This window comes from Chrysochloris asiatica, unplaced genomic scaffold (assembly GCF_000296735.1).
Source record: "Chrysochloris asiatica unplaced genomic scaffold, ChrAsi1.0 scaffold00041, whole genome shotgun sequence".
Taxonomy (NCBI): Eukaryota; Metazoa; Chordata; class Mammalia; order Afrosoricida; family Chrysochloridae; genus Chrysochloris; species Chrysochloris asiatica.
The window spans coordinates 20,964,788-20,978,981 of record NW_006408559.1 but is presented as its reverse complement, the minus strand read 5'-3'; the positions used below and the strand labels follow the sequence as shown (position 1 = coordinate 20,978,981).

The 14,194-nt window shown below is 44.6% G+C and overlaps 1 protein-coding gene across 5 annotated transcripts in view; it reads left to right on the top strand.

Moving 5' to 3' along the window:
• Positions 1-6,694: 6,694 nt before the first annotated feature.
• EZH2 (enhancer of zeste homolog 2 (Drosophila)) overlaps positions 6,695-14,194 on the top strand; it is a 39,279-nt gene continuing 31,779 nt past the window's right edge. For 3 of the 5 annotated variants that reach the window (XM_006861206.1, XM_006861203.1, XM_006861204.1), the window contains exons 1-2: positions 6,695-6,811; positions 7,316-7,444. In XM_006861206.1, coding sequence (XP_006861268.1) covers positions 6,695-6,811; positions 7,316-7,444 — 246 coding nt within the window. The remainder of the gene's footprint in view (positions 6,812-7,315; positions 7,445-14,194) is intronic. The other 2 variants (XM_006861207.1, XM_006861205.1) reach the window with 1 other exon arrangement.

Genomic DNA, 14,194 nt, shown 5'->3' with positions numbered 1-14,194 from the left:
GGCTGGTAGTTTCGAACCGCTGACCTTAAGGTTCGCAGCCCGATTCGTAACCACTACGCTACCAGAGCTCCTTTAAATTTTAAAGCACTTGGTTTATGGGAGGCTGTGGTTTACAGTTCTTTCACCCATCTAATCCCATCTTTAGTCTGGACACAAGTGCAACTTCCATTTGAGTTTCTTCTGCGTTTCTTTTCATCAGCAATGTTGGAAAGCTTTTCCTTCAGATGGTGTGTTTGAGTAGATCATGACTTCTGGGCCAGCCCAGGGTGGGGCAGTCTTGCCCTTAGGGACTTGTCTGGGTGTGCCCTTAATGGTGTACAGATGCATGTCACCTGGAAAATGTGGAACCTGGGCCACATTGCTATGAGTCATACCTCATCATCAAGGAGCCAGGTGGTCAAAGGGCGGGTCCCAGGACCATTCCTATCTGTACTTCCCTGTGGATTCCAACCACTTCTGGCTTGTGCTAGGCAGCAAGGTCAGTTTGAGTCTCAAGGTCGGCAGTTCAAACCCTCCTGCCAGCTGCCCCTGGGAAACCCTATACACTGACTTTAGGGTGCTTAACAGCAGCAACTGCTTCTGTAGGTGTAGGTGTGCCTGCGACAGTAATGAACTGGTGATCATTGTCTTTTTTTCTATCCTGTAAAATGAGCCCATGGACACACTTTGGATACCATATGACCGCATGCTGATGGTGTCTCTCACCCGGGTGATTTGTTTTGCCCTGTTTAAGGCAAAATAATAATAATAATATTAAAGGAGCCTCTGTAAAATTATTAAATCTGGGGTCTTTTTTCCCCTTTGAACGATTGTTTTTGTTAAAATCATTGAGTTGAGTCAGTTCCGACTCATAGCGACCTTGTATAGGGTTTCCTAGGAGCGGCTAATGGGTTTGAACCGTTGACCTTGTCTTAGTCCAGCGCTTATTCTACAGTATCCTAGTTCCCTGAGCTAACTTCTTAGATAACATATCAAACTGTCTCCAGTAAGTTTAACAGAAGTTTTGAAAAGGCAAAATAGGACTTTTAACCATTTTAGTGTCTTGAATTTTGTTATTAAAGATCACCTTTTTATGTTCTTTGTTAAGGAGTGCTTATAAGCAAAACAAAGTTTAAGTAAGTCACCTGTCTTTAAACAGTAGAATAAGTGTTCTGACTTGTTAGATTTTGGGTGGAAAACTGCAGTGGGAGTGTCTCTATTCTTAGTATGTTCTATATTCATAGTATTTCATTGTTGTTGCTGTTGTTCAGTGGCTTCCAGTTGGTTCCCACTCACAGCAACCTTGCATAGGATTTCCAAGGAGAGGCTGGTGGGTTTGAACTGCTGACCTTGCAGTTAGTAGTCCAGTGATTATCCTATAGCTCCACCAGAGCTGCTCATTGAACAAGCTTAGAAGAAGGAAAGATGAGTTGGTGGACACTCCCCACCCCCTTTGAGACACATGGGGTCATCTTGAATTGAGGTCAGTTTGAGATGGTAACTGCTTTGAAGTCAAGTTAGGGAAAGACATTAAAATCATATTACTTAAATTTTGTTGGGTTTGGATTTGACTGTATTCTATTGAGTTAAGAGTCAAAGTTTGTGCTTATAACTTAGGAAGGATGTGTGTGTGGCACAAGTAGTTTCACTTGGGACAAGTAGAAGTAACTCAGCGAGACAAAACAGGTGAACATAACCGTGGTTTAGCAGGAGCGGAGGGTGTGGCCTGTAAGAAAGGCATCCAAGAGTGGGACTGATTTTTGATCCCTTGGCTTTTGGACGCCGAGGGACAGGGACTATTCCTAGGTAGGACTCTCCTTGGTGCACCAGGGCTGGTGTGGCTTGGTAGTCGTCTAGAGGGAGACGCTGGTCTGCTGGTGAGGAGCATCATAGCCTTGTCTTGAGTGCTTGTCTGAGCCCCAGGGAAGAGATCTGCTGCTGAACTCGGTGCTGCTGGGCTGGAAATCTCAGCCCTGGGTGTCTCTCAGCTCCTACATTTCAGGTGGTGAAACCCACCGGTATGGTCTCCTGTGAAGGATTTGATGGTCCCAAGGAGCCTTGGTTGCACAATGATTTAAGCACCTGTGTGGCACTTTGGGTTAATGTGCTGGTCTGCAAAGTACTTTTGTACCAGAAGGCCAGTGGTTCGAGCTCACCAGCCACTCTCGGAAACCCTACTACATAAGGTCGCTATGGATTTGGACCGACTCCATGTCACTTAACAAGGACGCTTGGTGGCACTGTGATCTAAGCACTTGGCTGCTGACTGAAAGGTTGGTAGTTCAAATCTACCAGCTGCTCCATGGTAGAAGTATGTGGCAGTCGTCTGCTTCCATAAAGATGGCAGCCTTGGAGATCCTACAGTGCAGCTCTGCCCTGTGCTAAAGGGCTGCTGTGAATTGACATGGACTCTGTTGCTGTTATCGCGGCACAACAGAACGAAACACTGCCTGATGCTGGGCCAACCTCACAATTGTTGCCACACTTGTGCCCATCGATGCTGCCACTTGGCAATCCATCTTGCTGGTGGTCTTCCTCTTTTTCTCTGATCTCCACCTTACCAAACATGACATCCTTCTCCAGCGACTGGTCCCTCCTGACAATATGTCCGAAGTATGAGAGATGAAGTTTGGCCATCCTGGACTCCACGGAACACACTGGCTGCACTTCTTCCAACACAGATCTGTTGGTTCTTTTGGCAGCCCATGGCACTTTCAATATTCTCCTCCAACACCATAACTCAAAGGCATCAATTCTTCTATGGTCTTTTTTCATTCATTGTCCAGCTTTCGTATGCATATGAGGTTACTGAAAAAACCATGGCTTGGGTCAGGCACACCTTAGTCCTCAAACTAACATCTTTGCTCTTCAACACTTTAAAAAGGTCTTGTGCAGCAGATTTGTCTAATGCAATACATCGGTTAATTTCTTAACTGCTGCTTCCGTGAGTGTTGATAGTTGATTCAAGAAGAATGAAGTCCTTGGCAACTTCAGTCTTTTCTCCTTTGATAAGAATGTTGTTTATTGGTCCAGTGGTGAGGATTTTTGTTTTCTTTACATTGAGATGCAATCCATACCTACGGCTGTGCTCTTTGATCTTCATCAGTAAATGTTTTAAGTCCTCTTCACTTGCAGCAAGCAAGTTTGTGTCATCTGCATATCGCAGGTTGTTAATGAGTCTTCCTCCAATTCTGATGCCACGTTTTTCTTCATAGAACCCAGCTTCTTGGATGATTTGTTTGGCATACAGGTTTAATAAGTACGGTGAAAGAACACAACCTTGTTGCACACCTTTCTTAATTTTAAAACATTCAATGTCTCCATGTTCTGTTGAAACAACTTCCTCTTGGTCCAGGTACACATTCCTCATGAGCACAATTAAGTGTTCCGGAATACTCATGCTTCACAATGTTGTCCATAGCTTGTCATTATCCACACCATCGAAAGCCTTTGCGTAGTCAATAAAGCACAGGTAAATCGATCTGGTGTTCTCTGCTTTCAGCCAAGATCTATGGGTCATCAGCAATGATATCTCTCGTTCCACATCCTCTTCTGAATCTGGCTTGAATCTCTGGAAGTTCTCTCAGTGTCCGCTTGCAGCTGTTTCTCCTGCTGTTAGGTGTTATTATGTTGGTTCGGACTCATAACAACTATGCACACCAGAGCGAAACCCTGCTCGGTCTTCCTGCACTATCCTCACAGTTGTTGTTACACTTGAACCCATTCCTGTTGCCACTGTGCCAGTCCATTTCATTAGGGGTCTTTGTCTGTTTTGCTGGTCCTCCACTTTACAATGGTTACGAGTCAGGCTGCCTACCTTAAGGCCAGCAGTTCAAAACTACCATCTGTTCTGCGGGAGGAAGATGAGGGTTTCTGTGCCTGTAAAGATTTACAGCCTCGGAAATCCTATGCAGGGTCGCTGTGAGTTGGAATTGACTCCATGGTACACCACCACTTTACTAATAAGCAGGATGTCTTTCTTCAGGGACTGGACTCTCCTGATAACCTGTCTGAAGTATAAGAGATGAATTCTTGCCCCACCTGGCTTCTAAGGTGCATTCTGGCTGTACTTCTTTCATCACACATTTGTTTGCTTTTCTGGCAGTCCAAGATACTTCTGTTATTGTTCTCTAACACAACGGCATCAGTTTTTCTACTCTCTTTCTTACTCATTGTCCACATGCATGTATTGAAAATACATGGCCATGGGTCAGGCATACCTTAATCCTCAAACTGACATCTTTGCTCTTGAACACTTTAAAGAGGCACCGTGCAACAGAGTTACCTAATGTACTGTCCAGGGATTCCGCCATTGGATCTTTTGACTGCTGCTTCCATGAATGGTGATAGTGGATCCAAGCAAAATTAAATCTTTGACATGATGTTACTGATTGATCCAGTTGTGAGGATTTTTGTTTTCTTTGCATTGAAGTGCAATCCATACGGAAAACTGTGGTCTCTGATCTTCATGGGTAAGCATTTTAAGTCCTCTTTGCTTTCACCAAGCAAGGTTACTGTCATCGGCATATCACAGCTTGCTGATGAGTATTCCTCCAGTCTTGATGCCATGTTCTTTGTGTAATCTAGCTTCTTAGATTTTTTTGTTCAGCATACAGATTGAATAAGTGTGGTGGGTTAGCATCATAATGAGAAGTTATTTTCATGTGCTGCATGTGTCGTTTCGCATATGAAACTCAAACATCTTTTCAACAAGAAATTAAAATCTAGTTGTATCCACAAGTCCTCATCCATTCTTCCAGAAGTCAGTCATTAAATGAGGCTTCCTTTGTTGCTTTATCATTCTTGGAGCTGTGCTTTCTTCTGAGCATGGGTTGAGCCCAGTTTTGAGTGGTCTGCTGTGGGCCACCTAGGGGCAGTATGTCTGTGGCCTCTGTGTGTGTGTGGGCGGTTGGTGGTCAGGGGTGAGGAAGCACTGTTGGTGTGTGTGAGAAGCTTCCAGGTGGGTGAAGCTATCCTGGCTTTTGAATGAGGACTTCCAGGAAATGATCAACTACCTTAACAGAATCTGGATTTCTAGTCTTCTCTTGATTGGTGGAGGTGGATGGGCTGAGGGCCCTCTTTCCTCTGGCCTGAATCATTTATGCCTCAAGTGTAAATGGCTGCCTGCCTCCCCTCTGTACCTGGGGCCCAGCTGTAAACAAGACTGCAAATGTTTGTTTGCAATTAAGCCCATGCATGACCTCCTGTCATTGGAGTCCTGAGGTGACTCTCTTAATGTACTAGGCCGCAAGGTCAGTGGTTCAACCCCCCCAGCCACTCTGTGGGAAGCCCTTACAGGGTCACTGAGCCAGGAACAACAGTACCACCTTGGGCACGTGATTCCAGCTGTTGAGGAACTTAGCGTGGCTAGTGGAGTGGCTGACAAACAGGGAGATTTGTACTGTGTTGGTGATTTGGTGTGTGTTTTCTGCAAAAGTCCTTGGGCACGTGATTCCAGCTATTGAGGAACTTAGCGTGGCTAGTGGAGTGGCTGACAAACAGGGAGATTTGTACTGTGTTGGTGATTTGGTGTGTGTTTTCTGCAAAAGTCCTAAGTGGTGCCTTAAATTTTATCATTTCTGAAGGGTTTGCCTACCTAGCCCCATACTTTCAAAGACTGGTCTAAACGCTTACATTTATTTCTTAGATCATAATACAGAGGTCAGGATCCTTACATTTGACTAATTTGCCCTAAATGAATTAGCATTGTACTTGACCAAACTACATCCTTTTCTAGTGCTTGGTCTTTCCAAAGTAAGCAAATCAAAGTCTATCCATCCTCGGGTCTAAGGAGCATTCTGGGTGTGTTTTTTTGTGGCCGATTGGGTTTCTGGCATCTCTGTAGTGTACTTGGACTAATTTGCCAGCACCAGTTTGACACTGTCACTTTTCATTCCTTTACATTGACCAGCTTTCACATGCACATGGGACGACTGAAAAGATGATAAAGTCCCTTGTACTGGCCCACTCACCACCCACCTGCAGTCCTCAAGTTGGCCACTTTTTCCTAGCTTGACGTTACAGGCACTTTTGTAATTTGTTTCAGAAGCTTTTGCTAAAGTATAAAGCTCTGTTAGGGAAAGGTGTGTTGGGTTGTTGCTTGATTCATCATCATTTGTTACATGTTTGAGAAAACAACCACCTTCTGCTGTTGCATCCCCATTGGCTGTGGAGTCTTGTAAACAGTGGCTGCTGACCTCCTCAGGGCCCTTCTCATCCTCTAAAGCTAGTGCCTGTGCCCGAGGGTGGGAGACTCATGGTGTTCGGAGGCCTGCTAAATCGGTTCATCTAGAAAGTCACTTACTCTCATAGCATGTTTAGTCGTCACCAAGTCTCTCCTCAAGAATTTGGGTCTGGAGACCTCCCGGTGGGCAGTACTCTTTCCATGAGTTCCCCATGCTCAGTGGACAGACCCTGCGGAGGCCAGCGGTGTGGCCCATAATTAGCTCTGCTGTTTGGTGGGAAGTGTCGTTTTCATCTCCTGAAGATGTGCTATGCTTTAGGAGGAAATGTGAAAAGGATGTGCCTTGGACCTAAGTGGGCTCTGAGGGTGCTGGGACACCGGGGGACCGGGCACATGTGAGAGTGAACTCGAGCTCTGTGGTCTGGTGGCAGCTAGCTGCAGAAGCAAGGTTTCTGAACAGGCGACTGCACACATGGCGCACACTAGCCCTCAGCCCCGTTTTTTACTGTGAAACTTGCTTCTACAGCAGTCATGGGCCAGACCGGGAAGAAGTCCGACAAGGGGCCCGTGTGCTGGCGGAAACGTGTCAAGTCTGAGTATATGCGGCTGCGGCAGCTCAAGCGGTTTCGACGAGCGGATGAGGTCAAGGTAGGTCCCCTGAGTTGTCGTAACACCTGTGTCCCTGGCACAACAGTGTGGACACCGAGATTCCTCAGCCTGCTGGGAATACATCTTTTTAGGGCACCTTCATGGTCCATGTATGGACTCAAATGCAAAGGAATGTGTATACTGGTTGTATGTTTCTAAAGCTGAAGAACAATTGTAATAATTTCCTATTCCCCTCTCACCATCACTAAAGAAGTTTGTAGTTTGGCATTGCAGCAGGTCCCCAGGGTTACATACCGATGATATTGTTCCTAGCTCTGGTGTTGAAGACTTTGTAGCTCAGTCAGGCCAAGTGCACAAGGTTCTTGAGAAAGATGTGGCAGTCTATTTCAAAGTGGGGACAGATATACATCCCATATAGCCACCCTACCCCCTCAAACTGCTCTATGGAGTGCGGGAGACCAGAGGCTAGAGTCAACTAGATGGTGGCCTGCTGTTTGCTAACAATGAACAATTTCTGTTCTCCCCTCCTTGGTTGTTTCAAAGAGCATGTTTAGTTCCAATCGTCAGAAAATTGTGGAAAGAACGGAGATCTTAAACCAGGAGTGGAAGCAGCGAAGGATCCAGCCTGTGCACATCCTGACTTCTGTGAGCTCTTTGCGCGGGACCAGGGAGGTTGGTGAACATGCGTGCCGCGGGGTTACAGCACGGTTTGGGGTTGGGGGCTGACTGAAGGGGAGGAAGCACTGATCTGGGGATGTCCCTGCCACTCGGGTGTTTCCTCGACAGAGCCTCCAGTGCTGGGAGTATGTTCACTGGGAGGTGGGTTCCTAGATCCCACAAGTCGGTGGTGAAGGCACCTTTTCCTCCCGTTCGCTCTTGCCCCTTTCTCCAGCCATGGTTGGAGCACTGCTTTCTGATGCTTAGGGCTGGTTTTCCCCCTAATGCAAATTAGTCAGGTAGTATTCATGGATGAGGAAAGCCATTCATTACACATTGTAATAAAAGGTTAATGCTTTATGTGAGTTTTAAAATTCATTCTTAGGATTTGGAATTGCTTTGTCTCTAGCGTTTTCTGACCGAGGTAGGTCTTCATCACATTCAGAGTTTCTGACTTTCACAGGGAAGGCAGTAAGTCTGGGTGTCGTTAAATAGCCCATCAAAAGGCAGTTGGAGAATTGCCAGCAGTTGGGTGCTGGTTGCTGGTTCTGTGTAGGGTGCCGTGTGCCTGTGGCAGAGCCCACATCAGTGGAGTCCAGGCAGACAGCCAGTGGCCACCCAGACTGCCCATGCTTGTTGATCTGGTCTCGAAACAGGGGAAGCCTCCAGACTGTGGAATTGTCCTCAAGTCACTTTTGCTGTTTCTTATGTATGATGATATAGCAATCAGGTGATGATTTACTGGTGCTCGGGCTTGTGGTGACAGCCGCAGGCTGCAGACAGGGTCCTGCTTGTGTGCATTATGTGAGACACAAGAGAACTTGCTCATCAGTGTTCTCTAAAACTCCATGTCACAGGTCAGTGACATTCTGGTACTCATGGTACCAGGTAGAGCCTTAAGAGAGAGGGACAAAACTGTGGAATGCTTTATGTTTTTGTTTTTAAAAGATCTATGTAGTGACCCTTATGGAAATTTGGAGATGAAAGAAAAGGAAGCTCCGTTTATTTCTCCGTGTTGTTAGGTGCTGTTGAGTTGGTTCTGACTCATAGTGACTCTGTTTAGGGCTTTCGAAGCTCAAAATCTTTGCAGGACCAGACAGCCTCATCTTTCACCTGCAGAGCGACTGGTGGGCTGGAACTGCTGACCTTGTGGTTAGCAGTCTAGTTCCCATCCTACAGAGCCACAGTGCTTCCTTATCCCTTCCCATCCGCTCCCCCTTTCAAGGAACAAACCTTTGAGATTTGGAGAAATAAAGTAGAAACACGTACATGGAATATTTCCTTTTGCCAACACTACAAATCTCAAGATAACCACCCAAAAGCCAATGAAGATTTATAATCAAAGTTAGCAGTAGTAGTGATTCCTGGTGCCCTGGGAGGGTAGTCTCGCTGGTCACTCCTTCTTGCCAGGCTAGGCATAGACTAAAGGAGCCAGCCAGTCCACTTTTCTGCTCTCAGGATCTGCCCACACAGCAAAGACCACTAAAGTCCATTGTCTGTAAAAGTGAAGAGCATAGTTTTCCTCATTGAATTGTACTTTCAAATTTGTCAAATGGAGATAAAAGTAATTGAACTTTAAGGTAACTTTTTTTGAGAGTTTATGTGAAATGAAACTGTTTTGAGGAGACTAGCATTTTAATGAAAGCGTGTTTTGTAATCTTGGTACTTCAACAGTGCTAGTAGACGGAGAACAACACGGTTACAAAATACTGGAGACAAAAAGAACACGTCTTCAGCCTCAGGGATTCTGCTTTTGTCACCTGATCAGGCCATGAGTGTTTAAGCTGCCGTGTGATACTGGTTCTGCTTTGGATGACTCAACACACCCCCCCCCCCTTTTTTTTTTAAACCATTGCCACTGATATTGGACGCTGAGATTGAGAGAGTTTGCCATAAGCTTTTTGGCATCATCACAATAATAATAACAAAACTATAGGGCTGGACAGGACTTTTTAGGTCTGTGATGTTCCGATGAGAAAATTCCCGTTTGCTTCCATTCGACCACTTGCAGCTTGTATGCATATCTTTTGTATGCTCTCCATGTTGGAGTAGGAAGCCGCTCAGACACAGGATAGAATTTGGCCTGCCTTGAAGAGTTTCCTGCAGGCTGAGGATGCCCAGGGTTTCCAACTGCACTGTTGATTTGAGCCTGCTTCTAGCATGTGGAAGGGCCACAACTGCCCTGCTCAGTTTGCCTCTTGTTCATAAGCCAGTTTGTTTAGTGTTGACGTCCACTTGCGACCTCTGTTGAGCAATGCACCTGTAAGGACTCGCTTCTGGAGTCCCGCATGACATTTGTAAGTGTCCAGCTGACCTTTGTGGGCTCATGAAGGCCGGCTGCAGTTCTGGGAGGAGTTCTGGTGGTACATGCCTCACGTGTGCTCCTAAGATGCTTTGGGCACCTTTTTTTTTGTTGTTGTTGTGGACATGAACGAACCTCACAGAGTCTAGGTGTCTATATCTTCTTTGTAAAAATATGTCTGACTTCTTGAAAACACAGTGACTTGTTATAGTCCACCTTCATTTCAGTTGATGTTTTGAAGGAATATTGATGACACTAAGCAGTAGATGTAGGCCAAGGAATGTTCACCTTACTGTCTTTTTTTAAAAATGTTTTATTGTGAATTATGTGATAGTTTACATGCATTAGCTTTACATTTATCCTGTCATATATTGTTTCATTGCCATGGTTAGAATCCCCGCCATGCATCATCAACCAACCAAAGGGTATACCCTGGTCATCAGCACACAGCCCATCTCTGTCTCAGGGTGTAGAGTCCCCAGATGCTTCATCTCTCCACGTCATCATCTCTGCCTCCATCTCTGGCGTCAGTGCTTCTCTGGGTAGGGTCCCGCATTCTGCTCTTCTCCCTTGATGGTCCCAGGAACCTCTGCTCCTGGACTGCAAAGTCAGTCACTCCCCTCCTTTTGCTACAGAACGTCTACCTTTACATTTCCAACTCTCAACAGTCAGTCCTGATAATAATCATTCACTATTGTCCCACATGACTGCCATCTTCATCTTCTTTCATCAGCCCTGCCCAGACAGATTGGATATACTACGTGGAGATTGACTTCCTCCGTACCTTCTGGATCTAGGCTCCCTTTGAAATCTTGTAAGCCAGTCACTTCTTGCATTTGTAGCCCCCCATTTTGGGTAGCCAATGTCCAAGTTGCCCATCCCTGTCTACTCTGTATGGAGGGGGTGGGAGTGATCCTTGTTGTAAAGATTTGTTCCTCTTTTGAGCTACTGCATCCATGGGTGTAGGTCAAGTTCATCAAATTGTATCTATCACATTACTTTTTTTTTTTCCCCTCTTCTTTCTTCTTCTAATTGAATTCTGATCATGCAGCCATTGAAGCCAGGTAAAGTGGGTATTATCTGTAAGTGTGGGTGTTCTTTTGCATATCCCTTCACTTCTTATCTGCTGGATGCTTCACTCTCTACTCTAGTCCTCTGTGGCTATGTCACTGACCTGGACCTAGGAGTCCCCAGGTCTTGCCACACTGCTGGCCATCCAGTGGAGACCACTGGGTTCACAGGAGTCTGTTGAATGTGGTAGGGCTTACCTTGCTGCTTCACTGATGTTTTTCCCTCAGTTACCATTATCAGAGACCAATATGGTCACCAGTCAGAGCGCATGCCTGCTAGTGTATTCCCATTGAGTCTTAGTCTTGGAAGGGGGTTTCCTTTAGGGGACCCGATCACTTGCCTTGATGTCTCCTGGGTGAACAACTTACTTGTTGTAGTAGTCAATGAGACTGCCATTATTGTTTTATATTTTTCCTGTCGGTCTTTCTTTCAAGAAGTATCTTCTGTTCTTCTAGCCACTCCAGGCTGGTCTGCTTGTCTTTTCAAGTGGAAATTTTCCACCTCAGAAGATTCTGGACTGGGTTCAGGATTCCACTTATGGTCTTTTGTAATGCAGAGGCTCCACAGGAAGCTCCTTCACTGCGCACGTTGTAGCCCCATTTTAGGTATTCCAATCAGTTACAGGCAGAAGATGGACTTAAAAGTTTTCTATGGTGATGTTTCTGGCTATTCCTCTGTCTCCCCTCCAGTGTCTGTTTTATAATGGTATGCCAGCGAAACCAAGATTCAAAAGACAGCCAAGCATCTTAACGTTGTTTCCTCCCTTTTGCCCTTTCCAACCATGCCTCAATCCCTTTATCCCAGAGCCCTGTTGTTCCAAGGTTGTGCATACATCATTATTTACCTCTGTCCCACTTAGCTCATACAAACCTGCCTAATTATTTTCCCATACGCCTTGTTCTTCCATCCCCCCTCCCTTCTTGTGGATTGCCCCTCTCCCCAGCACCCAAACTATCCTGTGTCTATTCCCTACCCTGTGCTCCACCTTCCCCTCCCTCCCCTTGCCCTACCACCCATGTCCCGGTAACCAGCAAAGAATCCCCCACCCACATTAGTATGGGTTCTTTTTCATAGTTTTTTACAGTACTGGTCCTATGCAGTATTTCTCCTTTTGTGACTGACTAATTTCACTCAACATAATGTCCTCAAGGTTCATCCATGTTATGCGGTGGCTTACAGCTTCCTTGTTGTGTTCTTCAAGGTAGCATAATATTCCGTTGTGTGTCGGTACCATAGTTTGTTTATCCAGTCTTCAGTTGATGGGCACTTTGGCTGTCTCCATCTTTTTGCTATTGTAAATAGAGCTGCTATGAACATTGGTGTGCATGTATCTACTCATGTTATGGCTTGTATTTCTTGTGGGTAAATACCTAGTAGAGGAATTGCTGGGTAATAAGGTATTTCTATTTCCAACCTTCTGAGGAAGCGCCATATTGCTTTCCAGAGAGGTTGGACCATTTTGCAATCCTACCAGCAATGCAGGAGTGTCCCAGTCTCTCCACATCTTGGCCAGCATTTATTGTCTTCTACTTTTATTCATCTTTGCTGATGTTGTTGGTGTGAGATGATACCTCACTGTTGTTTTGATTTGCATCTCTCTAATGGCTAGTGGCTAGTGTACAGGGTCGCTATGGGTCAGAACTGACTCCACGGCACTTAACAACAACAACAATGGCTAGTGAACGTGAACATGTCTTCATATGTTTGTTGGCTGCCCAGATCTCCTCCTTGGTGAAGTGTCTGTTCATGTCCTGCACCCATATTTTAGTTGGGTTATTTGTCTTTTTCTTGTAGAGATGTTGTAGTTTCTTATATGTTTTAGAAATGAGTCCCTTGTCTGATGTGTCATTGCTAAAGATTTTTTCTCATTCTGTGGGTTCCCTTTTTACTCTTCTGGTGAAGTGAAGTCTTTTGATGCACATGAGTTTTTAATTTTTAGTATGTCCCAATCATCTATTTGGTCTACTTTTGCTTGTGTCATTTTCAAAATGTTTGGTAGTCTGTGTATGTCCTGAATCAGCGCCCTCACATTTGTCCCGACTTTTTCATTGATGGGATTTACAATTAGGTCTCTAATCCATGCTGAGTTGGCTTTTGTATAAGTTGTGAGGTGAAGGTCTGGTTTCCATCTTCTGCATATCATATTCCAGTTCTGCCAGCACCATTTGTTGAAGAGACTGTCCCCATGCGATATATTTAGTAGCTACTTTGTTGAAAATAAGTTGGCTGTATGTGGATGGGTTAATTTCTGGATTCTCGATTCTGTTCCATTGATCTATGTATCATTCATTTTATCAGTACCAAGCTGTTTTGACCAGTGTAGCCATGTAATAAATTTTGAAGTCGGGGAGTGAGAGGCCTCCAACTTTACTCTTCTTCTTATGCAGTGCTTTGCTTATCCTGGGTCTCTTTCCTTTTCGTATAAAGTTTGTAATTGTTTTTTTCCATCTCTTTGAAGAATGTCATTGGAATCTGTATTGGGATTGCATTATATGTGTAAATTGCTTTGGGCAGTATCGACATTTTCACCATGTTAAGTCTTCCTGTCCAGGAGCATGGTACATTCTTCCATTTTTGTAAGTCTCTTTTGGTTTCTTGCAGTAGTGTTTCGTAGTTTTCTTTATAGGTCCTTTGTTTCTCTGGTTTCATTTATTCCTAGATATTTCATCCTTTGGGTGGCTACTGTAAATGGTATTGCTTTCTTAATGTCCTTTACAATGCTGTCGTTTTCGGTATAGAGGAATCCAACTAATTTTTGTTTGTTGATCTTATATCCTGCCACTTTGCTGAATATTCCAATGAGGTCTAATAGCTTTTTTTTTTTTTATCAGTCTTTGGAGTTTTCTCCCACCTCTCCTCTTGCCGCCGGAGTTTTCTATGTATAGGATTATATTGCCTGCAAATAGAGTTGTACTTCCTCTTTGCCAATTTGGATGCCTTGCCATATAACTCTTGCTAAGACTTCCAGCACAACTTGGAATAGGACTGGTGACAAAGGGCATCCTTGTCTGGTTCCTGTTCACAGGGGGAAGGCTTTCAGTTTCTCTCCATTGAGAATAATGTAGGCTGTTGGTTTTGTATATATTGATTGCAATGTGGTTTAATTTTGTTGAGGAATTTCCTTTTATTTCCTACTTTGTTGAGAGGTTTTTCAGGAATGGATGTTGGATATTGTCAAATGCCTTTTCTGCATCAATCGATAAGATCATGTGGTTCTTTTCTTTTTTCTTATTTATATGGTGGATTACGTTGATCATTTTTCTAATGTTGAACCATCCTTTAATCCCTGATATCAATCCCACTTGATCATGATGTATTATTTTTTTTTGATGTGCTGCTGGGTTCTATTGGCTAGGATTTTATTGAGATTTTGCATCTATGTTCATGAGGGA